The sequence below is a fragment of the Heterodontus francisci genome, chromosome 7 (genome assembly GCF_036365525.1).
Source record: "Heterodontus francisci isolate sHetFra1 chromosome 7, sHetFra1.hap1, whole genome shotgun sequence".
Classification (NCBI taxonomy): Eukaryota; Metazoa; Chordata; class Chondrichthyes; order Heterodontiformes; family Heterodontidae; genus Heterodontus; species Heterodontus francisci.
Window position 1 is genome coordinate 134,794,592 of NC_090377.1, and position 25,618 is coordinate 134,820,209.

Sequence of the window (25,618 nt, forward strand, 5' to 3'; positions counted from 1 at the left end):
AATATGGAATAATTTGTCTGACCTATATTGTTTGGACTGATTGCTTGTGTCAACAAATTGGTAGTTCAGTTCTCCAAGAAGGCTTCCTTTACTAATTTGCATATTTCATTTGTGTATGGAGATATGATTGGCAGCTGAATGAGGAATGATATTAGGCCACCCCACATCTGTGTGGTCATCCTTTTTAACCTGGCTCCTCCCTCTGATCTTAAATTTGCCATTTCTTATGTGCATTTTTTGCCATGTTGCGTCAACTTGGCTACTTTGATACCACTTCAAAAGTTGAAAAACAGGCCCACAGTGAGATCCGAAAGGCTATGTTCTCACATAATTGCAGCATAATGCTAAACACTTAAAGAAATGTTTGCAGAATTTCCCCCATTGAATGATAGATTTTTAAAAATTATTTGTCCAGTAGATTAAATTCAAAGAACCAAGAAGGCTCTAACAAAGGTAAGTGATTTAACATTTAGCTCATTTAGTAAATGTGGGGCTTATAAAGAACCGATAAGAATCCTTTGCTGTAAATGCCCCACCAATCACTCCCTTTTGTTGTTCCCTTTGTGAATTGTTTATTAATGGTCCCTTTCAATGGGATTCACTTGTATGCATTGCCTGGAGGTGCAGTAGGTCTATTAACTTTATAACAAAATCTATCCCTTTCCCTGTGCATGTAGCCCTGGTTCCACTCTGCATAAATACTTATAATTCACTTTATCTCTACATACTGGCTTAGCAACGCTGATGCAACTGACCTTTCTTCTTGGCATTAAATTCGTCTATTTAAATCTATGCCATGTATAACTAATTTGAATTTAAGTTTTTTTTTTTGCAAGTCCATTTACAGCAGCAAAGAAGCATTCTTCCATTTTCAGTCCATAAACTAAGCATTTGTGACTCCACAAATTTTATTTGACGGATGATGGAAAGCAATAAGGACTTAGGATTTTGAATGAAAACCCTGATAGCCATAAATGTGCAGATATAACTCATTCAGACTGAAACAAATTCTGTAAAGATTTTTTTATTATGCTGTCACAGCTGTATTTATTGCCCATCATTAGATGCCCTGAAAAGGTGGTGATGGGATTTCTTCTTGAATCGCTGCAATCGTTGTGTTGATGGTGTTCCCACTTTAGTGATGGGTAGGGAATTCAAGGGTATTGACCCAGCTTAAGTCAAGATGATGGGGAATTTGGAGGTGATGGTGTTCCAACAACATTGCTGCTGTTCTCCCTCACAGAAGTAAGGTCATAGAGGTGGGAAGTTCTGTTGAAGTAATCTTGCTATTTTGCAGCTATGCATACTGTCGCCACAGTTGTCAGTGGTGAAGGCATATTAAGTGCAGGAGCACCAATCAAGTGAACTGCTTTGTCCTGGATGGTATCAATTTTCTTGTGCTGTAATTGCACTATCTAGGCAAGTGATGATTATTTCATCAAACTACTGACTTGAGCCATGGTAGATGATGGAGAAACTTTGAGGGGTCAGGAGATGACCATTCACCACAGTATATCAATACCACAATGTTGATTATGTTTGGTAGAATTCAGCTTCATATCAGAGGTGACCTCTAAGATGTTGATGGAAAGAAACTTGGCTGTGGTGGCTGGGCTTTCTCTTGTTCAACATGGCCATTGTATGACACGGATATTACCTGCCATTCGATAGTTCAGCTGTTGGCTCCTTCATTATTGGAGGGGTTGTGAATAGAGCTGAACACAGTGAAATCATCAACGAACAGCCCCACACCTGACCTTATGACGAAGAGAAGGTTATGGATATAGAAAAATAACAGTCGGTTGGGGAGACTGCAATGCATTGTCAGGTACTTAACTGTTGCTGTCGAATGGGGGAGAAGACACGACTCTTTTATTTATTTTATGTAGAGATACAGCACTGAATTTGTTGTGGGCTCCTGAAACAGGCCCTTCGGCCCACGGAGTCTGTGCCGACCAACAACCACCCATTTATACTAACCCTGCAGTAATCCCATATTCCCTACCTACACTTGGGGCAATTTACAATGGCCAATTTACCTATCAACCTGCAAGTCTTTGGCAGTGGGAGGAAACCGGAGCACCCGACAAAAACCCATGCGGTCACAGGGAGAACTTGCAAACTCCGCACAGGCAGTACCCAGAATCGAACCCGGGTCCCTGCCTGAAAAAGGAGAAGAAATGTATATGCAGCCAGACTCCTTCTACAAACTTCTTTTTCCAAATTTCTTTCAGAAGAGTTAACATTTAGCCTGAATCTTGAGTATAATGCCGTGTGAACCTATATTCACCATTATCCCATGTTTATACCAACAGTTGATGTCTGTTTCTACATGGGCTGACTTCTAAATCTAATATTCTTCAAATATGCAACACACAGATGGATCTGCAACTTGATACTGAGACCGTGTACACAACGATTGAACTGCCTTGGTGCATTTAGGAGCCCACAGCAAGTGTCTGTACTTTCAATGGCAAAAACTCAAACTTATGAAATAGTGGCTGGATTTTCAAATTGGGGTCTGGAATCCCGACGCCCGGATAATTTCCAGGTCTTGACTCTGTGCCGCAACCGTGTCGCTCACCTGACGCTATCTTTAACCAGGCTGGAGGCGTGTTCAGCACCCAATTAGTGGTGCTGAGTGTCACCAGGAGGCAGGAGCTGCTTGCAGAGTGCGAGTGGCAAAGGTGGAGGGCAGCCATGATGGGGCCTGCCGCTGCCTTACGGAAGAGAGCAGGCAGCATCTCGGAGGGCTAGCAGCCTCAACGAACACAAAAGTGGTCAATTGACCAAATGGACAGTAAAGCACACGATCCACCACAAGAACCCCAGCTCCCAAAATTTTTTCATCAATAAAAAAGAACTTTAGCCCCTGCCCACTTTTGAACCCAACAGCTGTGCACTGAGGTACACCAGACTGTTCGGATTCGGCGAATCCGAATTCTCAGTATCAAGTTGCTGTTTGTAGTATATATAAATGATTTGGAGGAAAATGTAGCTGGTCTGATTAGTAAGTTTGCGGACGACACAAAGGTTGGTGGAGTTGCGGATAGTGATGAGGATTGTCAGAGGATACAGCAGGATATAGATCGGTTGGAGACTTGGGCGGAGAAATGGCAGATGGAGTTTAATCCGGACAAATGTGAGGTAATGCATTTTGGAAGGTCTAATGCAATTGGGAAGTATACAGTAAATGGCAGAACCCTTAGGAGTATTGACAGGCAGAGAGATCTGGGCGTACAGGTCCACAGGTCACTGAAAGTGGCAACGCAGGTGGATAAGGTAGTCAAGAAGGCATTCGGCATGCTTGCCTTCATCGGTCGGGGCATAGAGTATAAAAATAGGCAAGTCATGTTGCAGCTGTACAGAACCTTAGTTAGGCCACACTTAGAATATTGCGTGCAATTCTGGTTGCCACACTACCAGAAGGACGTGGAGGCTTTGGAGAGGGTACAGAGGAGGTTTACCAGGATGTTGCCTGGTCTGGAGGGCATTAGCTATGAGGAGAGGTTGGAAAAACTCGGATTGTTTTCATTGGAACGACAGAGGTGGAGGGGCGACATCATAGAGGTTTACAAAGTTATGAGCGGCATGGACAGAGTGGATAGTCAGAAGCTTTTTCCCAGGGTGGAAGAGTCAGTTACTAGGGGACATAGGTTTAAGGTGCGAGGGGCAAAGTTTAGAGGGGATGTGCGAGGCAAGTTTTTTACACAGAGGGTGGTGAGTGCCTGGAACTTGCTGCCAGGGGAGGTGGTGGAAGCAGATACGATAGCGACGTTTAAGACACATCTTGACAACTATATGAATAGGAAGGGAATAGAGGGATATGGGCCCCGGAAGTGCAAAAGGTGTTCGTTTCAGCAGGCATCAAGATCGGCGCAGGCTTGGAGGGCCGAATGCCCTGTTCCTGTGCTGTACTGTTCTTTGTTCTTTGAATGTAAATTGCCTACTTGCTCTCCTCGGCCCATTAACAAGCTCCTCAATGATCTTAATGGGTTGTTAATTGGAGGCATGCAGGTTCCTTGTTTTCCACCACCTCCCACCTTTGAAAATTGCCTCCTGTTCTGGAGGCAGCGGGATCCAGTGCTACCCTCCAGGAACATGATTTTCAAATCGGGCCCACACCCTTTCCTGACCCCACCGGCAAGTGAAAATACCAGGCAGTGGTTCTTTATAGCCAATCATGCTGTTCAAGGTGCAAAACCACACATCTTCAGTCTTGTAAGGCTTAAAAAAAAAAGTGTCTTAGTGTCCAAGAGCTTGGGTGTAAGGCAGTTTCTTCAAAGGGCAAATACCTTTACAACTTTCCTTCCTTTCCCTTCAATTCTCGAATTCTCTGGGAGATTCAAACTAACAGTCAGTGGTTCTTATAATCCTACATCCTCTTTTGAAATTGTGTTTCTGACAATCTTCAAGTTTCCCATACCCTTTTAATTTTTTCTTTTTCAAATATTTATTCACTTCCCTATTTTGGATTCTGCCTCAACAATTGTTTTTAGTTTGATTTTCCATGTCTTAACATTTTTTTCTAGCCTCATCTTTTGATCTGCAGGAAACTATTAATGAGGATTAGTACCATATTTGAGATAATTTGTGTTATCAGCATTCAGGGTTTCCCTTCAGTTTGGTTATTTACAAGGTTATTGCTTCATTGGAGCATTTCCGACAACTCATGTGCCTAATTCTATTTCAAATTAAGTTTCACTGTAGCAACTGAAGTACAGTTTTTTTAAAATTCGTTCCTGGGATATGGGCGTCACTGGCTAGGCCAACATTTATTGCCCAACCCTAATTGCCCTTGAGAAGGTGGTGGTGAGTTGCCTTCTTGAATTGCTGCAGTGCTTTGGTTGTAGGTGCACCAACAGTGCTGTTAGAAAGGGAGTTCCAGGATTTTGACCCAGCTGCAAAGAAGGAACATCGATATAGTTTCAAGTCAGGATGGTGTGTGGCTTGGAGTGGACCTTGCACGTAGTGGTGTTCCCATGCAACTGCTGCCCTTGTCCTTCTAGGTGGTAGAGGTCACAGATTTGAAAGGTGCTGTAGAAGGAGCCTTGGTGAGTTGCTGCAGTGTAGCTGGTATATAGTACACACTGCTGTTACTGTGCATCTGTGGTGAAGGGAGTGCATGTTGAAGGTGATGGATGGGTCGCTAACCAAGCGGGCTGTTTTGTCCTGGAGGGTGTCGAGCTTCTTAAGTGTTGTTGGAGCCTATCCAGGCAAGTGGAGAGTATTCCATCACACTCCTGCTTTGTGCCTTGTAGATGGTGGACAGGAATTGGGGGAGACTGGAGGTGAGTTACTTGCTGCAGAATTCCCAGCCTCTGACCTGCTCTTATTTCCACAGCATTGATGTGGCTAGTCCAGTTCAGTTTCTGGTCAATGTTGACTGCCAGGATGCTGATAGTGAGGGATTCAGCAATGGTAATGCCATTGAATGTCAAAGGGAGATGGTTAGATTCTCTTTTGTTGGAGATGGTCATTGCCTGGCACTTGTGTGGCGCGAATGTTACTTGCCACTTATCAGCCCAAGTCTGGATGTTGTCCAGGTCTTGCTGCATATGGACACAGACTGGTTCACTATCTGAGGAGTCTCGAATGGTGCTGAACGTTGTGCAGTCGTCAGCGAACATCCCCACTTCTGACCTTATGGAGGGAAGTTCATTGATAAAGCAGCTAAAGATGGTTGGGCCTAGGACACTACCCTGAGGAACACCTGCAGTTATGTCCTTGTGGCTGCACAGCCTCAGTTTAGCTGAATTGTACCTAAATGATGCTATCTCGAGCATCTTTGACAACTAGGTGAGCGACTGTAGGGACTGTGGCCACATCAGCCTCCTCCTATTACTCCTCCTCCTTATCTGAGGATGCAGCGCAGTCACCACCTTTCTCCTCCAACAGCTTCAGTCCTCACTACTGCGCCATGTTGTACAGGGCACTACACGCAACCATCATTCGGGGCATCCTTGTTGGTGCACACTGAAGAGCACCCCATATCGGTCCAGACACCTAAATCGTATCATCAGTAGCTCAGTGGCTTGCTCACTGACCACTCTAAACTTGTGTTTCTGTTGTACCTTTCCTGTGCATCAGTGGTAGGGCTGCTCACAGGTTTCATCAGCCATGTCCTTAGCGGGTTTCCCTTGTCTCCAAGGAGCCATCCCCTAAAACAGTACGTTGAAGAACCAACTAGGGATCGGACTATTTTAGATTAAGTATTATGCAATGTGAAAGGGCCAATTAACAACATTGCTGTAAAGGAGTCATTAGGAAATGGTGACCACAATATAATAGAATGCTACATTAAGTTTGAAAGAGATAGAGTCTATTCTGAAACTAGGGTCTTAAATCTGAACAAAGGAAACTATGAGGGGCAAGTTGGGTTGGGAAAATACATTAAAAGATTTGATGGTAGACAGGCAATAGTTAGTATTTAAAGAAGTATTACACGGTTTACAACGAATATACATTCCTCTAAGACACAAAACCCAACAGGAAAGTTGTATCATCCGTGGCTAACAAAAGAAGTTAAGGATTGCATTAGGTCAGAGGAAGTGACTCATAAGGTCGCCAGAAAAAATGGTAAGCCCGAGGATTGGGAGCAATTTAGAGTCCAACGAAGGAGGACCAAGAAACTGATAAAGAAAGGGAAAAGAGATTATGAATCTAAGCTAGCTAGAAACATAAAGGTGGACTGTAAAAGCTTCTTTTGTTATGTGAAAAGGAAACGATTAGCAAGGACGAATGTGGGTCCATTGCAGACAGAGACAGGAGAATTTGTGGTGGAGAATGAGGAAATGGCATAGAGACTAAACAATTACTTTGTGTCTGTCTTCACAGAGTAAGTCACAGAAAATGTCCCAGAAATACTATGGAACCAAGGGACTTATAATAATGAGGAACTGAGAGTAATTGGTATCAATAAAGAGGTCGTACTCGAAAAATTAATTGGATTGAAAGTTGATAAATCCCCTGGACTGGATGAGCTACATCCCAGAGTATTGAAGGAGGTGGCTATAGAGATAGTCGATGCATTGGTGGTTATCTTTCAAAATTCTGTCGATTCTGGAAGGGTTCCTGCAGACTGGAAAGTAGCAAATGTACCCCCACTATTTAAGAAGGGAGCGAGAGAGAAAACAGAGAACTACAGACCTTTTAGTTTTACGTCAGTAGTAAGGAAAATATTGGAATCTATTATAAAGGATGAGATAACTGGACACTTGGAAAATAACGATATGGATTTGTGAAAGGGAAATCATGTTTGACAAACCTGTTGAAGTTTTTTTGAGGATGTTACTTGTAGCATAGATAAAGGAGAACCAGTGGATGGGGTGTATTTGGATTTTCAGAAGGCTTCTGGTAAGGTCCCACACAGGAGGTTAGTAAACAAAATTAGAGCACATGGGATTCGGGGGTAGTATACTGCAGTGGATTGAGAAAACAGACAGAAAGCAGCGAGTAGGAATAAATGAGTCATTCTCAGGATGTCAGGCTGTTACTTAGTGGGGTACTGCAAGGATCAGTGCTTGGGCCACTGCTGTTTACAATCTATATAAATGACTTGGATATGGGGACCAAGATGTATTGCTTCAATTGTATAAAGCATTGGTGAGACTGCACTTGGAGTTTTGTCCCTTACCTAAGGAAGGATATACTTGCCATGGAGGGAGTGCAACGGAGGTTCACCGGACTAATCTCTGGGATGGCGGGATTGTCTTATGAGGAGAAATTACAGAAACTGGGCCTGTATTCTGTTTTAGTTTTAGTTTTTAGTTTTAGAGATACAGCACTGAAACAGGCCCTTCGGCCCACTGAGTCTGTGCCGACCATCAACCACCCATATATACTAATCCTACACTAATCCCATATTCCTACCACATCCCTACCTGTCTCTATATTTCCCTACCACCTACCTATACTAGGGGCAATTTATAATGGCCAATTTACCTACCAACCTGCAAGTCTTTTGGCTTGTGGGAGGAAACCGGAGCACCCGGAGAAAACCCACGCAGACACAGGGAGAACTTGCAAACTCCACACAGGCAGTACCCAGAATTGAACCCGGGTCGCTGGAGCTGTCAGGCTGCGGTGCTAACCACTGCGCCACTGTGCCACCCCTTCTCTAGAGTTTCAAAGATTGAAAAGTGATCTCATTGAAACTTACAAAATTCTTACAAGGCGTGACAGAGTGGATGCAGATAGGATGTTTCCTCTGGCTGGTGAGTCTAGAACTGGGGACACTGTCTCAGAATAAGGGGCAGGCCATTTAAGACTGGGATGAGAGGCTGGTGAATCTGTGGAATTCTCTACCCCAGAGGTCTGTGGAAGCTCAATTGTTGAGCATGTTCAAGACAGAAATCAATAGACTTCTGAATACTAACGACATCAAGGGATCTGGGGATAGTGGGGAAAAATGGCGTAGAGATAGATGATCAGCCATGATCTGTTTAAATGGCGGAGCAGGCTCGACGGGCCTACTCCTACTCCTATTTCCGATGTCCTGGGACTGAGATGATTGACCCGCAACAACCACAATCTTTGTGCTAGATCTGACTCCAACCAAGCAGAGAGTTTTCCCCCTGATTCCCATTGGCTCCAGTTTTGCTAGGGCTCCTTGTTGCCATACATGGCCAAATGCTGCCTTGATATCCAGGGCAGTCACTCTCACCTCACCTCTTGAGTTCAGCTCTTTTGTCCATGTTTGGACCAAGGCTGTAATGAGATTGGAAGCTGAGTGGCACTGTCAGAACCCAAACGGAGTGTCAGTGAGCAGGTTATGCTGAGCAGGTTCTGCTTGATTGCAGTGTCGAACATACCTTCCATCACTTTACTGATGATTGAGAGTAGACTGATGGGGTGGTAATTGGCTGGGTTGGATTTGTCCTGCTTTTTGTGTACAGGACATACCTGAGCAATTTTCCACATTGCCGGGTAGTTGCCAGTGTTGTAGCTGTACTGGAACAGCTTGACTAGGGGCGCAGCAAGTTCTGGAGCTCAAGTCTGCAGTACTATTGCTGGAATGTTGTCAGGACCCATAGCCTTTGCAGTATCCAGTGCCTTAAGCTGTTTCTTGATATCACGCGGAAGGAATTGAATTGGCTGAAAACTGGCATTTGTAGTACAGGGAATCTCGAGGCCGAGATCATCCACTCGGCACTTCTGGCTGAAGATCGTTGCAAATGCTTAAGCCTAGTCTTTTGCACTGACGTGTTGGGCTCCCCCATCATTGAGGATGGGAATGTTTGTGGAGCTGCCTCCTCGGGTTAGTTGTTTAATTGTCCACCACCATTGACGACTGGATGTGGCAGGACTGCAGAACTTAAGATCTAATCCGTTGCTTGTGGGATCATTTTTCTCTGTCTATAAGATGCTGCTTCTGCTGTTTAGCATGCAAGTAGTCCTGTGTTGTATCTTCACCAGGTTGGCACCTCATTTTTAGGTATGCCTGGTGCTGCTTCTGGCATGCTGTCCTGCACCAATTGAATCAGGGTAGATCACCTGACTTGATGATAATAGTAGAGTGAGAAATATGCCAGGCCATGAGTTACAGATTGTGGTTGAATACAATTCTCTTGCTGCTGATGGCCTACAGCGCCTCATGGATGCCCAGTTTTGAGATCTGTTCTGAGTCTATCCCATTTAGCATGGTGGTAGTGCCACAGAACACGATGGCGAGTATCCTCAGTGTGAAGATGGGACTTCATCTCCACAAGGACTGTGTAGTGGTCACTTCTACCAATGTTGTCATGGACGGATGCATCTGCAACAGGTAGATTGGTGAGGGTGCGGTCAAGTAGGTTTTTCCGTCTTGTTGGTTCTCTCACCACCTGCCACGTGCCACATCTGGTAGATAGGTCCTTCAGGACTTGGCCAGCGCGGTCAGTAGTGGTGTTGCTGAGCCACTCTTAGTAATGGACATTGAAGCATTCTGTTCCTTTGCTCCCCTCAGTGCTTCTTACAAGTGGCGTTCAATATGGAAGAGTACTGATTCAGCAGCTGAGGGAGGGCGGTAGATGATACTTAGCAGGAGGTTACCTTGCCCATATTTGACCTGATAACATACGACTTCATTGTGTCTGGAGTCAATGTTGAGGTCTTCCAGGGCACTCCTTCCCAACTGTATTCCACTGTACCGCCACCTCTGGTGGGTGTGTCCTGCCTATGGGACAGGATTTAAGGTAGTTATGGAAAAGGACAAAGATGGAGCGGAAATAAAGGTACTGAATTGGGGGTAGGCCAATTTCAATATGTTAAAACAGAATCTGGCCAATCAGTGGACTGGGAGCAGCTACTTGTAGGAAAGTCTACAGCACATCAGTGGGAGTCATTCAAAGAGAGTTCAGAGCCAACATGTGCCCGTTAAGGTGAAAGGGTAGGACCAACAAGTCCAGGGAACCCTGGATGTCAAGGGATATAGAGGATTGGATGAAGAAAAAAAAGGAGGCTTACGGCAGATCCCAAGCACTGAAAACAGCGGAGGCACTAGAGGAGTATAGAAAGTGTTGGGTGGCACTTAAAAAGGTAATTAGGAGAGCGAAGAGGGGACGTGAAAAAACACTGGCGGGCAAGATAAAGGAAAGTCCCAAGGTGTTTTATAAGTATATTAAGGGTAAGAGGATAACTAGGGAAAGAGTAGGGCCTATTAGGGACCAAAGTGGCAATCTTTGTGTGGAGCCAGAGGATATAGATGAGGTTTTAAATGATTACTTTTCATCGATGTTCACTATGGAGAAGGACGATGTAGGTGTAGAGATCAGGGAGGGGGATTGTGATATACTTGAACATATTAACATTGAAAGGAGGAAATATTAGCTGTTTTAGCCGGCTTAAAAGTGGATAAATCCCCAGGCCCAGATGAGATGTATCCCAGGCTGTTATATGAAGCAAGGGAGGAGATAGCAGGGGCTTTGACACAAATTTTCAAATCCTCTCTGGCCACAGGAGAGGTACCAGAGGACTGGAAGACAGTGAAAGTGGTGCCATTATTCAAGAAGGGTAGTAGGGATAAACCAGGTAATTACAGGCCGGTGAGTCTAACATCAGTGGTTGGGAAACTATTGGAAAAAATTCTGAGGGACAGGATTAATCTCCACTTGGAGAGGCAGGGATAGTCAGCATGGCTTTGTCAAGGGGAGATCGTGTCTAACTAACTTGATTGAATTTTTCGAGGAGCTAACTAGATGTGTCGATGAGGGTAAAGCAGTAGATGTAGTATACATGGATTTCAGTAAGGCTTTTGATAAGGTTCCGCCAAACCATGGGAGTTTGGTTAAGAAGGTAAGAGCCCATGGGCTCCAGGGCAATTTGGCAAATTGGATCCAAAATTGGCTTCGTGGCAGGAGGCAGAGGGTAATGGTCGAGGGCTGTTTTTGCGATTGGAAGCCTGTGACCAGTGGTGTACCGCAGGGATCGGTGCTGGGACCCTTGCTGTTTGTAGTGTACATTAATGATTTAGACGTGAATATCTGAGGTATGATCAGTAAGTTCACAGATGATACGAAAATTGGTGGTGTTGTAAATAGTGAGGAGGAAATCCTTAGATTACAGGGAGATATAGATGGGCTGGTAAGATGGGTGGAGCAGTGGCAAATGGAATTTAATCCTGAAAAGTGTGAGGTAATGCATTTTGGGAGGACTAACCAGGCAAGGGAATATACAATGGATGGTAGGACCCAAGGAAGTACAGAAGGTCAGAAGGACCTTGGTGTACTTGTCCATAGGTCACTGAAGGCAGCAGCAGGTAGATATGGTGGTTAGGAAGGCATATGGGATACTTGCCTTTATTAGCCAAGGCATAGAATATAAGAGCAGGGAGGTTATGATGGAGCTATATAAAACGCTAGTTAGGCCACAGCTGGAGTCCTGTGTATAGTTCTGGGCACCACGCTATAGGAAGGATGTGATTGCACTGGAGAGGGTGCAGAGATTCACCAGGATGTTGTCTGGGCTGCAGCATTTCAGCTATGAAGAGAGACTGAAAAGGCTAGGGTTGTTTTCCTTGGAGTAGAGAAGGCTGAGGGGGGACATGATTGAGGTGTACAAGATTATGAGGGGCATTGATAGGATATATAGGAAGAAACCAGAGGGGTCAAGAACCAGGAGGCACAGATTTAGGGTAAGGTGCAGGAGGTTAAGGGGGGATTTGAGGAAGCATTTTATCACCCAGAGGGTGGTTGGAATCTGGAATGCACTGCCTGAAGAGATGGTGGAGGCAGGAACCCTCAACAGTTAATGAGTGTTTTGATGAGCATTTGAAACGCCGTAGCATATAAGGCCACGGGCCAAGTGCAGGAATATGGGATTAGAATAGTTGGGTGCTGTATGGCCGGCACAGACACGATGGGCCGAAGGGCCTGTTTCTGTGCTGTATAACTCTATTCCGTACCCAGGGTTGGTGATGGAGGAGTCTGGGACATAGCCCTGCAAAATTTTGCATTTCAAGTATACCGAGAATGAGCAGGGGAGTGGGACTCATTGGATAGCTCTTTCAAAGATCCGGCACAAGTATAACATACTAAATGACCTCGTTCAGTGCTGTAGGATTCTATGTTGACAATTCAATCAGATGCAAACTGACAATTGCAAATCCTGAAACCTCCCTAATCTTGCTACAGAGGTTATAATTCACCTTTTCTTCTGTGCATCAGCACAAGCTCACATATTTTCATTGTGGGGGTGCTAAATATAGATAACTAGATTGCTACTTTATAGGGAGAATAAGATTAAACTAAAAAAGCATTTTTACATTATGATTCTGAGAGCTGGGCCAGCATCTTCATCCAAGATTGCTAACTGGCTACTAGATTATATTCTTAACTGCTGGCAACTGTCAATACCTCAACCTCCAGGAAACTGACACAAGTCATTTGACAAGAACAATGGTTACAGTTTTGACTAATCCACAGTCTAAATGGCACTTATAAAGCTGCAGTAGTTTTCCTATGAACTACGAGGCACAGATGAGGTCTTCAGCAAAATCCAATTTGACCAAAGTGGACAAAAGGATGCTAAACCTAAGGTATTCAGAGTTCAACCTTTGAAGATAATCTGCTCTCAGAGATTGCAGGACATCTTCAAAGAACTCATCCTCCACATCTGTCCCCATGAAACCTTTTTTTTCCTCTGGCCTTGCTTATATTGAAAATGTCTTTCCGTCTCTTCAGAGGGAAATGAATGGGGATTGAGGAAGCGTGATGCTCTGGGACATCACTGAGACCAAATATTACCAAAAAAAAAGTCATAGTCATAGAAAGATATAGCACCGAAACAGGCCCTTTGGCCCACCGAGTCCGCGCCGACCATCAACCACCCATTTATACTAAGCCTACATTAATACCATTTTCCCTCTCACATCCCCACCTTCCCTCAATTCTTTTGATTTGTTTTTTTAAGCCCTTTTGTCTTTCTACCTCATCAACAAAAATAAATTGTTCAGTGAGAAGACCACTGAAAAGGTGCATGATCTTCATTTTATTATAAACTAGGATTGATTGAAGGAATTAATTTGACTTTTAATCTTAATTATGAGAAACTAGAAGTAAGTTTCGTTACTAAGGTCTTTTCTAATATTCAGATACATTTTGTATCACTGAGTTAAGGTATTTACTGCTTTCTAAATGGTCCAGATTTTGCACAACTAGTAAGTACTAGGTTATTAACTTTTTCCCCCACATGATGAATATGAGGTTCATGTAGAAGAATTTCTAATGTAAGACAGAGTATTACCAATTTAGCAGAGATTTAGTTTCAAAAAAAGACTTCCTCAACAAAAATCAGAAGTATTGCAAGAACACTCTGCTCACTCTGTATTTATTCTCTTCTTAAGATGGAAACTATGGAGGCACAGATCCAGTCAAAGACAGATGATTACAATGAGTTGCTGCTCACAAAGGAACGCCTAGAGCGAGATGTGCAGGAGCAAAGTGAAGAAATAGCAAAACTGGAAGCGCAGGTCAAAGAGCTTGAACAGACAGTGTTATCCCATGCTGATCTAGAAAAGCGGGGTCGTCAGCTTGAGCAAGAAATGCAGAAGATGAGGCGGATAGAGGAAGAATTATCACAGGTAATTGGAGAACAGTAACCATGCCTTTGTGAAGCTTCATTTCATAGCAGCTAGGTTGATGTGTGCATACTTAAGGAGTAGTAACCCCTTTAACAAAATCACAAGAAATAAGGAGTTTATAACCCAGTCAAAATGATGGCCTGGAATTTTCTGGAAGCATGTTTACAGCATGCACCATTATGGCCCATAAATTTCAGGAAATTGTGGCATAAGTCAAAAAGGAACAGGATATATAATTGAAAAAAGAGAAATTTATGGGGTTATGGGGAAAGAATATGGGAGTGGGACTAATTTGAAAGCTCTTTCAAAGATAGCCTCGTTCAGTGCAGAATGATTCTGAATGAGTTACACCACACCATAATTTCCAGGGAGTTTTGTGCCACTCTTCCAAGCCCCTTGTCCGAACTGTTGAGAAATAGTTCCACCCCAATCAAAACCAACAGCAATAGCAATTTGCTGCAATAATGGTAATTTGATTGCTGCTGCTACTTTGTTACAGAATGATGCTGGTGGGCTCAGAATTCATTTCCTCATTCATGATTTGTGACATTGCCCAAATGCTATGTGAGTTAATATGAGACTGCAGGATTTAGAAATAGTTGAGGAATGAACACAGCCAGGCAGCGTAGCAAAATGCTTAAAAACCTGTTCTTTCAAAAGTGCCAGTTCCGTAGCAAGGGCACTATGTATTTGGTGACTGATTCCAATTCACTCTTTGTTGTTTATGTGTCATGCTTTTAAAAAAAAACTTTAACTGAGTTTCAAAACTGATGCCACAAACGTTTTGTGTCAGTTTCACAAAATCCAGTGTCAGCCCTGGATTCTGAGAATAATTCCTTCAGACTGTGCATTGGCTGCATTCTACTTGCTAACCAACTACAGTACAGCCCAATAATTATTCTTAAAAGAAACCGAAGAAAAAAAAATCAAAAACAGGTCTCTGATAAGGAACACTGATTTGTTACTTTCTCTGAGCAAATTTACTAGAATTGGAACTGCACCAAATGGATTCTGAACGTATAAAATTAGTGTGATCTCACCCGGGTTTGCTCACTGACAAGACAGACTGTCAGAAGTGAACTTAACATGATTGTGTAGAATAATGGATGAAAGGGTTTGTGGTTGATGCATGTTTGTTTTTAACTTTGAGGTACCGCCTGCACTAAGACTTCTGTGTTTTTTTGTGACAGGACAAGGAATCTCTGCAGCAGCAGCAGTACAATAACCTAATGCAGATCTCTGCTCTACAGTCGAAGCTGGATGAGGCTAGACATAGAGTTCCTGTTGAAGGATTTGCTGATCAAACTCTAAAGGAGCAGTTACAGAATGAGCGGCAGGCTCTACAGACAAAGGAAGAAGAGGTGGGATTGAGAGAAACAATTGCATTAGTCCCAAAGTAAGACAATTTGAGATTGTTCTTGCATTTCCCTTTCAGAGGCACCGCATTGCCTAGGCATTGAAACTAACCAGGAGACAGTCAGCTTACTAGGTTTGTAATCTTGAGGTGCACTTAGAAGCAATTGTGCAGTGTTTCCCTGATAACTGTTAATTCCCACATAAGATAGGAGCATTGACCAAGGTATTTGGACATGGTCACACCTCCGGGTGGATTGACAGACGGGGTTTTGAGTAGCATGATCAACTTTCTGTAGTATTCAAAGAGCAAGTCTGCATCGTGTTGATTATGGTGTAGACCAACTGTACAACCATTGGAATGTGAGTAAATAAATGGAGGGATTCTTTTCTGATTCTCACATCAGGACTTATGAAGTATTGATGCTGCCAACATCTCAATATTCTTTCTGTTCAGCACTTCATTGGAATGTAGAATATCACAAAAGGTATGATGAGCCAAGACATGCACTCAAGTGGGCTTGAAGCTGTATTCTCAATCTTTAATAATTGGAATATCTGGAGGTCTCACGGCAACCTCTTAAGAAGTTTGCTGATAGTTTGCTGCATGTCCTGTGACATTTCGTGAACAATCAAAAGTGACAATACTCAAGTGGAAAGGGCTAGTTTCACCTGAGTTGGAAAGGGATCTGGCCAGGTGGGATTGGAAGCAAAGATCAGCAGATAAAACAGTAAATAAGCAATAGGCCTTCAAAGGAGAGAGTGTTCAGGTACAGACTAAGAGGGGGAAAGGAAGGCATCCAAAGCTAGAACTCCCTGGATGATTAAAGATATAAGATTAAAACAAAACATAAAAAGGAGGCTTGTGTTAAATGTCAGATTCATAATACAGTAAAAAATCAAGCAGAATACAGAAAGTACAGAAGAAAACTGAAAAGGAAATAAAAGGAGCAAAAAGAATATGAGGGAATTAGCAGATAACACAAAAGGGAGCACAAGTCTTTTATAAACATATTGTTATGACTGAGACAGGAAGAGTGCACTGTTTATTATAGTCCCACTTCTCCACAGGTCACAGCATATATATTTTTTAAAATGTTCCCACTTACCAATACAGTCAATTATAAACTCTATTTTTCCCAGAATAGAACACACAGGTTTCTTTAATGAACAACAAAATTATCAGTTTGTTATAAAACAAGTCTTAACGAGGAATGAAGTAAAGCATAAACACACATTGAAATTTTAAGCTCCCTTTTTTCACCTTAGTCTCTCTCTTACTTACACACACGCGCGCACACACACACACACAACCAGGTTAACCGATAAAATAATCGGGATTTTTAAAATTCAGAGCTCTCTTACAGACAAAAAAACACTTGGGCTGAATACTTGCTCATTCCTGAAGAAAAATGATATATGCTGTGTTCCAAAACTGGCATACAGTCTAACTTCCGAGTACATGTGGACAGGTCACTGGGATCTTTTAGAACAGTTCTTTTCAGGCAGCGTTGAGAAGTAATTTAGCAGGCTTTCTTCAAAGACAGGAGACGAGATGAATTGACACACTGGACTTCTCAGGGTCTTTTAGAGAGTTGCTGGAAAGCTAGCTGGGTTGTGGTCTTCTCTCCTTCCTTGACACTTCTTCAACAGACTTGACTTTATCTCACTCCAGAAGATAAAACACACTGACACTACAACCAAAAGCTGCGTTTTCTGCCCTCTCAGGTGCACGCTGCTGCTTCCAGGCTTGTGCAATCAAGGGGCGCGCCTGTCACTTCTTCCCCTGTTACCAGGATTTCTGTTCTATTTTTAACCTGAGTCATGTGCCAACCAGTAAACATTGTTGCCAAATCAGTTCTTTCCGTGTCCCCTTGATGACTCTTGTAAAAAAAAACTGGTCCAACATTTATTCAGTTAGACTATGAATTCCTTTAAAAAAATAGTTTTAACAAAAAAACAGAAGCATCTTCATTACAATATCAAAAGTAAGAGGATAGTCAAGCAGAGGGTGGGGTTGATTAGGGATCATATATCTTGTGGCAGCAAAGGCACGGGTGATGTGCAAAATAAGTACAAGAGGATCCTGCCAATGTCACAATAAAGGAAGAAGTAACAGAGAAATAGATAAAGAGGAGGTGCTTAAAAGGTTCTACTCGAGTCGAGAAAAATCACTTTGGGATGCATCCCAGGTTGCTGAAAGGAAGGGTGGAGATAGCACCTCTAGTCAGAATCTTCTAATCCTCTTTGGATACGAGAGGTATGACAGAGGACTGGAGGGTTATAAATGTTTAACTCCTGTTCAAAAAGGCAGAGTGATAAACCCAGTAACTACAGATCAGTCAGCCTAACGTCAGTGATAGGGAAAGCTTTTAGAGACCATAATCCAAGACTAAATTAACTGTCACCTGGAAAAGCATGGTTTAGAATTTGACAGGTAGCACAGATTTGTTAAAGGCAAATCGTGTCCATGTAATAGACTTGGTTAGCAAAAAGGAAGCACAAAATGCATTACCTCACATTTGTCCGGATTAAACTCCATCTGCCATTTCTCCACCCAAGTCTCCAACCGATCTATATCCTGCTGTATCCTCTGACAATCCTCATCACTATCCGCAACTCCACCAACCTTTGTGTCGTCCGCAAACTTACTAATCAGACCAGCTACATTTTCCTCCAAATCATTTATATATAATACAAACAGCAAAGGTCCCAGCACTGATCCCTGCGGAACACCGCTAGACACAGCCCTCCATTCAGAAAAGCACCCTTCCACTGCTACCCTCTGTCTTCTGTGACTGAGCCAGTTCTGTATCCATCTTGCCAGCTCACCTCTGATCCCGTGTGACTTCATCTTTTGTACCCAGTCTGCCATAAGGGACCTTGTCAAAGGCTTTACTGAAGTCCATATAGACAACATCAACTGCCCTTCCTTCATCAATCATTACCACTTACTGCACAAATAAGTTTTCCCTCGCATCCCTCTATCTCTTGCCCAAAACTTTTAAGATAACAGCTTTTCTTTGTCTGCCTTATCTAAACCTGTCATAATCTTGTACACCTCTACAAGATCTCCCCTCAACCTCCTTTGCTCCAAGGAGAACAATCACAGCTTCTCCAAACTCACTTTTTACCATTTTGGTAAATCTTCACTGTACCCTCTCCAGGACCTTCACACCCTTCCGAAAGTGTGAAGTGTGGTTACGCATTACTTTAGTTGTGGCCTAACCAGAACTTTGTAAAGGTTCAGCATAACTTTGCTGCTTTTGTACTTAATTCCCCTATTTATGAATCCCAAGCTTTGGTAATTGCGCTCTCAATATATCCTGCCACCTTCAAGGATCGGTGCATGTGAACCCCCAGGTTCCTCCGTTTAGAATTATGACATTAAGTAAATATTGCCTCTCCACATCTCTCCTGCCAAAATGCATCATCTCATACTTCTCTGTGTTAAATTCCATGTGTCACCGGTCTGCCCATTCTGCTAGCTTATCTGCGTCCTGTTGCAGTCAGTTGGCATCATCCTTATTGTTTACCACACCTCCAAGTTTGGTATCATCAGCAAATTTTGAAACTTCACCTTTGTATTCTAATATCCAAGTCATTTCTATATATCAAAAAAGGCAGTGGTCCTGGCACTGACCCTTGGGGAACACCAGTGTCCACCATCCAACAGTCTGAAAAACCACCAGTGGCCACAGATGCTGCCAGACCTGCTGAGTATTTCCAGCATTTCTTGTTTTTATTTCAGTGGCCACGACTTGCTGTTTCTGTTCTTACACCAAACCTTTATTCCAGATGACACTAACCTTCCTATTCCATGAGCCTCAAATTTGTTAACCAGCCTTTTATGTGGTACTTTGTCAAATGCATTCTTAAAATTCACGTAGGAATGCAGTGGATGTCACCTAATACAAAAATAAAATACTGCAGATGCTGGAAATCTGAAATGGAGAAAATGCTGGAAATACTCAGCAGGTCAGGCAGCATCTGTGGAGAGAGAAACAGAGTTAATATTTTGAATAGAGGCCCAGCCAACCTCCATCCACTACTACCCTCTTCTGCTTGGCTGAACTTGTTCTCACAGCTTCTACATTAATAGTTTTTCCATTAATGCCACTCACTTCCTCCAAATAAGAGGTGTTGCTATGGGTACCCACATGGGTCCGAACTATGCCTGCCTTTTTTGTGGGATAGGGTTCTAGTTGTCCTCACCTTCCACCCCACCAACCTCCGTATTCAATGGATGATCCTCTGTCATTTCCGCCACCTCCAGCATGATGCCACCACCAAAAGCATCTTCCCCTCCACTCCACTTTCAGCAATCCAAGGGACCGTTCCCTCCGCGATGCCATGGCCCATTCCTCAATCACATCCACCACCCCCTCCTCTTCCCCTGGAACCTCTCTCTTCAAGTGCAGGAGATGCCCTTTTATTTCCTCTTTCCTGACCATCCAAGGCCCCCAGTATTCCTTCCAGGTGAAACAGTGATTTACATGTACTTCGTTCAATTTAGTATTACTGTGTTCACTGCTCATGACATGAGCTGGGGAGACCAAACACAGATTGGGTGACCACTTTGCGGAACACTTCTATTCAGTCCTTAAACATGACCCCGAGCTTCCAGTTGCCCGTTATTTTAAATTTCCACCTTGCTCTCACTCCGACCTCTCTGTCCTCGGTCTCCGTGGAAGCTCAACGTAAGCCGGAGGAACAGCACCTCATCTTTCCAGTAGGCACTCTACAGCCTTCTAGACTCACATGGAGTTCAACAATTTCAGACCATACTCTCTGCCCCCATTTTGTTTTCTTGACAGGTTTTGGTTTTAGTCTTCCTTTTCCCTTGTTTCTGCTTTTGGAAGACAGCTGTTCATCAGTCTGCCATTCACACCTCCTCTAGATGCATCTTTTGTTTCTTTGCTTGTCCTATTACCACTCCCTTTGGCCCAGCACAACAAACTCTTGTGTCATTTAATCTCTCCTGTCTCCCATTCCAACACAGACCTTCCCTTTTGTTCTTTTTCCACCCTGCCCCTGTTCACTTGTTTGAAACCTGTTACATTTCTAACCTTTCCCAGTTCTGATAAAAGGTCATCCATCTGAAACATTAACTCTGTTTCTCTTTCCACAGATGCTACCTGACATGCTGATTATTCCCAGCATTTTCTGTTTATTCCACTGTATTCCCTTCATCAACCTTCTGTTACTTCATGAAAAATTTCAATTAAATTAGTCAGACTTGATCTGCCTTTTACAAATCGGTGCTGGCTCTCCTTAATTCACTCGAACCTCTGCAAGTGCCTGTTCATTTTATTGTTTCTAAAATCTTACCACCCAACGTTGTTAAACTGACTGGCCTGTAGTTACTAGGAATGCCCTTATACCCTTTCTTCACAAAGGTGTCACATTTGCCACTCTGCAGTCCTTGGGCATCTCTCCTGTACCGAGGGAAGATTGGAAGGTTAGGGCAAGCTCTTCCGCTATTGCTAGCCCTACTTCCTTAGCAACCTGGGATGCAGGCCAACCAGACCAGGCGACTTATCCACTGTAAGCATAGCCAGCTTTTCCAGTACATCCTTCTATCAATTTTCACCCCATTCATTGCCACCTCCATCTCCACATCTACCAATATTTTGTCAGCATCTGCTTCCTTAGTAAACACCCATACAAAGTACTCATTAAGTATCCTAGAGTTGCCCTGCACCTCTAAGCATATGTTGCCTTCTTTGTCCTTAATAGAACCCATCCCGCTGCTTAATACCTGCTTACTATTTAGATGCTGGTGGAAGATTTCTGGGTTACTTTTATGTTAACTGCCATTCTGTTCTCATATTTTCTCTTTGCCAGACTTACTTTCCTTTTCACTTTCCCTCTCAACTTGTTGCTTGAAGCATTCACCAGACATGCATCATACACCCACCTTTTCTCGTTTCATCATATTCTCTATCTCACTCATCATTCAAGGAGGCATGACTTTGGTTTCCTTGCTTTTCCCTCTAGTTGCAATGTACCTAGCCTGCACCTGAAACATCTCCTCAAAGATCACCCATTGTTCTATTATGCTTTTCTTGTCAATCTTTGGATCCATTTTACCCTGGCTAGATCCCCTCTCATCCCACTGAAGTTTGGCCTCTTCCAATTTAGAAGTTCTACGTTGGATTGTACCTTGCTCTTCTCCATTACTAATCTAAACCTTATGATAGGATGATCACTCTTACTCAAGGGTTCTCCCACAGACACTTGGTTCACTGGCCTGCCTCACTGCCCTGCCTCACTGCCCAGAACCAGATCCAGCAATGTCTCCTTCCTAGTTTGGTCAAGGAAGTTCTCCTGAACACTTTTCAGAAATTCCTCCCTCTCTTTCCCCTTACAGTAACATTATCCCAATTCATATTTGGGTAACTGAAGTTCCCAATATCATCACACTATAGTTCTTGCACATCTCAGTGATTTCCCTGCAGATTTGCTCCTCCCTCCCCCTCTCATTATTTTGAAGTCTATAGAATACCTCTAGTAGCTTGCTTCTCAGAAGGCCATTTGGTTCATTGTGCTGTGGCTCTTTGAAAGAGTGATCCAATTAGTCCCATACCTCTGCTCTTACCCATAAGCTTGCAATGTTGTCCTTTTCAGTTATCTAATTCCCTTTTGAAAGTTACTGGTGAATCTGCTTCCACCACCCTTTCAGGCAATGCATTCCAGATCATAGTAACGCACTGCATAAAAAGTAATCTCACCTCTTGCCAATTATTTTGAATCTGTGTATTCTGGTTACCAACCCTGCTGCCAATAGAGACAGCTTGTCCCTATCTACTCGATCAAAACCACTCAATTTGGAACACCTCTACTCTGAGGTGAACAACCTAGCTTCCATAGTCTCTCCACATCCCTCAGCCCTGACACCATTCTAATAAAATGCCTGTGCACTCCCTCCAAGGCCTTGACATCCTCCTTAAAGCATGGTACGCAGAACTGGACACAATACAGCTGATGCCAAACCAGTGCTTTATAAAGTTTTAGCATAATTTCCTTGCTTTTGTACTTCACACCTTTACTTATAAAACCGAGGAGTCTGTATGCATTTTCAACAGCCTTACCAACTTGTCCAGCCACCTTTCAAAGATTTGCACACATACGCTCCCAGGTCTTTCAGTTCCTGCAACTCCTTTAAAATTGTACAATTTAGTTCACATTGCCTCTCTCATTTTTCCCATCAAAATTCATCACTTCACATTTCTTTATATTAAATTGTATCTGCCATATGTCTACCCATTTTACCAACTTGTGTATGCCCTCCTGAAGTCTCTTACTATCCTCCTCACTGTTTACTACATTTCTGAGTTTCGTGCCATTGGCAAACTTTAAAATTATGCCCTGTGTACCCAAGTCCAGGTCATTAATACATATCAAAAAGAGCAGTGGTCCTACTTGCTGTCTTATGAGCGTGGTGGAAGCGGAGATTTCAAAAGGAAATTGGATGGGCACTTGAGGGAAATTAACTTGCAGGGCTATGGGAATAGAGGGGGAGAATGGGACTAACTGGATTGCTCTACAAAGATATGGCATGGACTTGATGGGCTAATTGGCTGCCTCCTGTGCTATAATGACTGATTCCTTCTGTGGTATATCACTCCTTCAGTGGTGTACCATGCTGTGATTCAAGTAATGTATGTTTGCAAGGATATTATCACCACGAATGGGAAGGTTGCGGTGACTTTTTCTATCAATTTTCCTAATACTTTGATGTACAATGTGACACTGTGGGAGAATTTGGTAATTCTTATTATATTGCAGTGATTGGAAAAGTGTTTCTGACCAAGCAGTCCCAAGTCTTGAGGTGCCCAGCCCATAAATATTCTTTACAGGACCATTTGACATAAATGGAGTAACAGAACCAGAATAATATTTCCCAGAATCTGCGTACCATAGTTGCTAATCCACCCTCAACTAGCACTATTGACAACAGATTATTGAGTCATTCATTGATTTGCTGTTTTTGGGACTTCTCTGTGCTTATTTGCTACCACATGTGTGTGGCTACAAAACAAATGTAATCCCTTGGGTGTAACATAAGGTGGTGATCGATACTATGTAATTGTGAGTTTTTTCTTTCCTTCATTTGTGACAGTACTCAGGTGCTGTGCAAAATTCTTACTTCAAGGTAAGATGGGTGCTTTGTATGAAATTTGTCACAGTCAAGAATTTAAAATAATATACTGTCCGGTTTGAGTAACACATTGGAGCCCAATTGATTTGTAACTGGTTCCATTGTTGAATTTATTTTCAAGATCCAAAGCCTTGAGGAACAGCTTGATCAATTCCAAGAAAATCTGAAGAATAGAAATGATGAGATGCTGCAACTGAATATGCAACTGGAGATCCAGACAAAGCAGTCAGCAATGACAATCAACCAGCTCCATGAGGAGAACATTCGAGTAAAGGTGAATTCATTGGCACGTATGTGCCATTGATTGGGTTCTGATTCTCTAGAGTTATTGGAGTCAGATTGTGTGATGCAGATAACAGATACCTGTGACCAAGTGGATAAGGAGAATATGTAACTAAATCTACTACTGTTACATAGTAATGTATGGTATTGTCTAATACTATTATCTAACACTCCCTCAAGTCTATGCTGAATTACATCTTTTAATATTGTTTTCCCTCCCCCCACACTCTTCCATTTTTCAGGAGGATGTAGCCAGTCTGCATCTGCGTTTGGGCATGGATGCAGATTGTGGCAAAGTGCCAGGATTGCAGCTGCCTCAGGCTTTGCTGCAGGAGAAGAACCAGGAAATCGATGAACTAAAGGAACAAATCTTCAAGCTACAACAGGAATTGGAAAGCCCTTTAGACAACAAGGTAACACACTTACGGTGCATAAAAACTGTGTTGGACTGCTCGGTTAATGCACGACCTGAAGTTAAGTGCTAAATTCATATTAGACAAAACCTTTTAGGTAAGCCACTCTGTGGGTATCAAAGTAAGACTGTATTGGGTAGAATCCTTCAATCTTTCCAACATTGATGATCTTCATAACTTTTAATCAACTGCATGATTCCTGGGAAGAATAACTTGGATTTGTACAGCATATTTCACAGCCTGAAGATGTCCCAAAGCACTTTTCACCAAATTAAATGCTTGTTGAAGAGTAGTCACTATTTTGATAACCTCCACAAATCAACACAGGAAACCGGCACCTCATTAGAAGTAAAAACAGAAAATGCTGATAATACTCAACAGGTCAGACAGCATCTATGGAGAGAGAAACAGCATTAGCTGGAGGAAGTTGGAAATTTAACAGTTTATAAGCAAGTACAGAGACAGGAAGAAGAGATGAGGGGAGGAAAGAATAAAAGGGAAGGTCTGCAATTGGGTGGAAGGCAGGAATGCTTAAATGACCAAATGAATTTTGGTGCAAAAGGGAATGGAAATGGGACAAGTAAAGAAACATACAATGAATTCTAGAGGAACTATCAATGGAAGTGAGATCCAGAATTAGAGATCCAAGGGATTAGGGGAATGAGGAATTGAAGCAAATTAGTATTAGTAAGAAGGTTGTATTGTAATAATTAATGGGGTTGAAGGTTGATAAGTCCCCAGGACCTGATATTCTATATCCCTCAGTGTTGAAAGAGGTAGCTATAGAGATAGTGGATCCATTGGTGATCACCTTGCAAAATTCTATAGATTCTGGAGCGGTTCGTGCAGATTGGAAGGTCGCAAATGTCACCCCAGTATTTAAGAAGGGAGGGAGAGAGAAAACAGGGAATTACAGACCTGTTAGCCTTACATCAGTCGTTGGGAAAATGCTAGGATCTATTCTCAAGGATGTGATAAATGGACACTTGAATAATAATGATCTGATTGGACATAGTCAACATAGATTTATGAATGGGAAATCATGTTCGACGAACCTGTTGGAGTTTTTTGAGGATGTTATGATCAGAATTGATAAAAGAGGAGTCGGTGGACGTGGTATACTTGGATTTTTAGAAGGCCTTTGATAAAGTCCCCCACAGGAGGTTGGTTAGCAAAATTAAAGCACATGGAATAGGAGATAATATACTGGCATGGATTAAGGATTGGTTAACAGGCAGAAAGCGGAGGGTAGGAATAAACTGGTCATTCTCGCATTGGCAGGCTGTGACTAGTGGGATACTGCAGAGATCAGTGCTTGGGCCCCAGCTGTTCACAATATATATCAAT

The 25,618-nt window shown here is 42.8% G+C and overlaps 1 protein-coding gene across 6 annotated transcripts in view; it reads left to right on the plus strand.

Annotated features, from left to right (window-relative positions):
- pcnt (pericentrin) overlaps positions 1 to 25,618 on the plus strand; it is a 402,447-nt gene that overhangs the window by 260,991 nt on the left and 115,838 nt on the right. For all 6 annotated transcript variants that reach the window (XM_068036205.1, XM_068036207.1, XM_068036208.1 and 3 more), the window contains 4 exons: positions 13,823 to 14,059; positions 15,250 to 15,420; positions 23,698 to 23,850; positions 24,101 to 24,271. In XM_068036205.1, the coding sequence (XP_067892306.1) occupies positions 13,823 to 14,059; positions 15,250 to 15,420; positions 23,698 to 23,850; positions 24,101 to 24,271 (732 nt within the window). The remainder of the gene's footprint in view (positions 1 to 13,822; positions 14,060 to 15,249; positions 15,421 to 23,697; positions 23,851 to 24,100; positions 24,272 to 25,618) is intronic.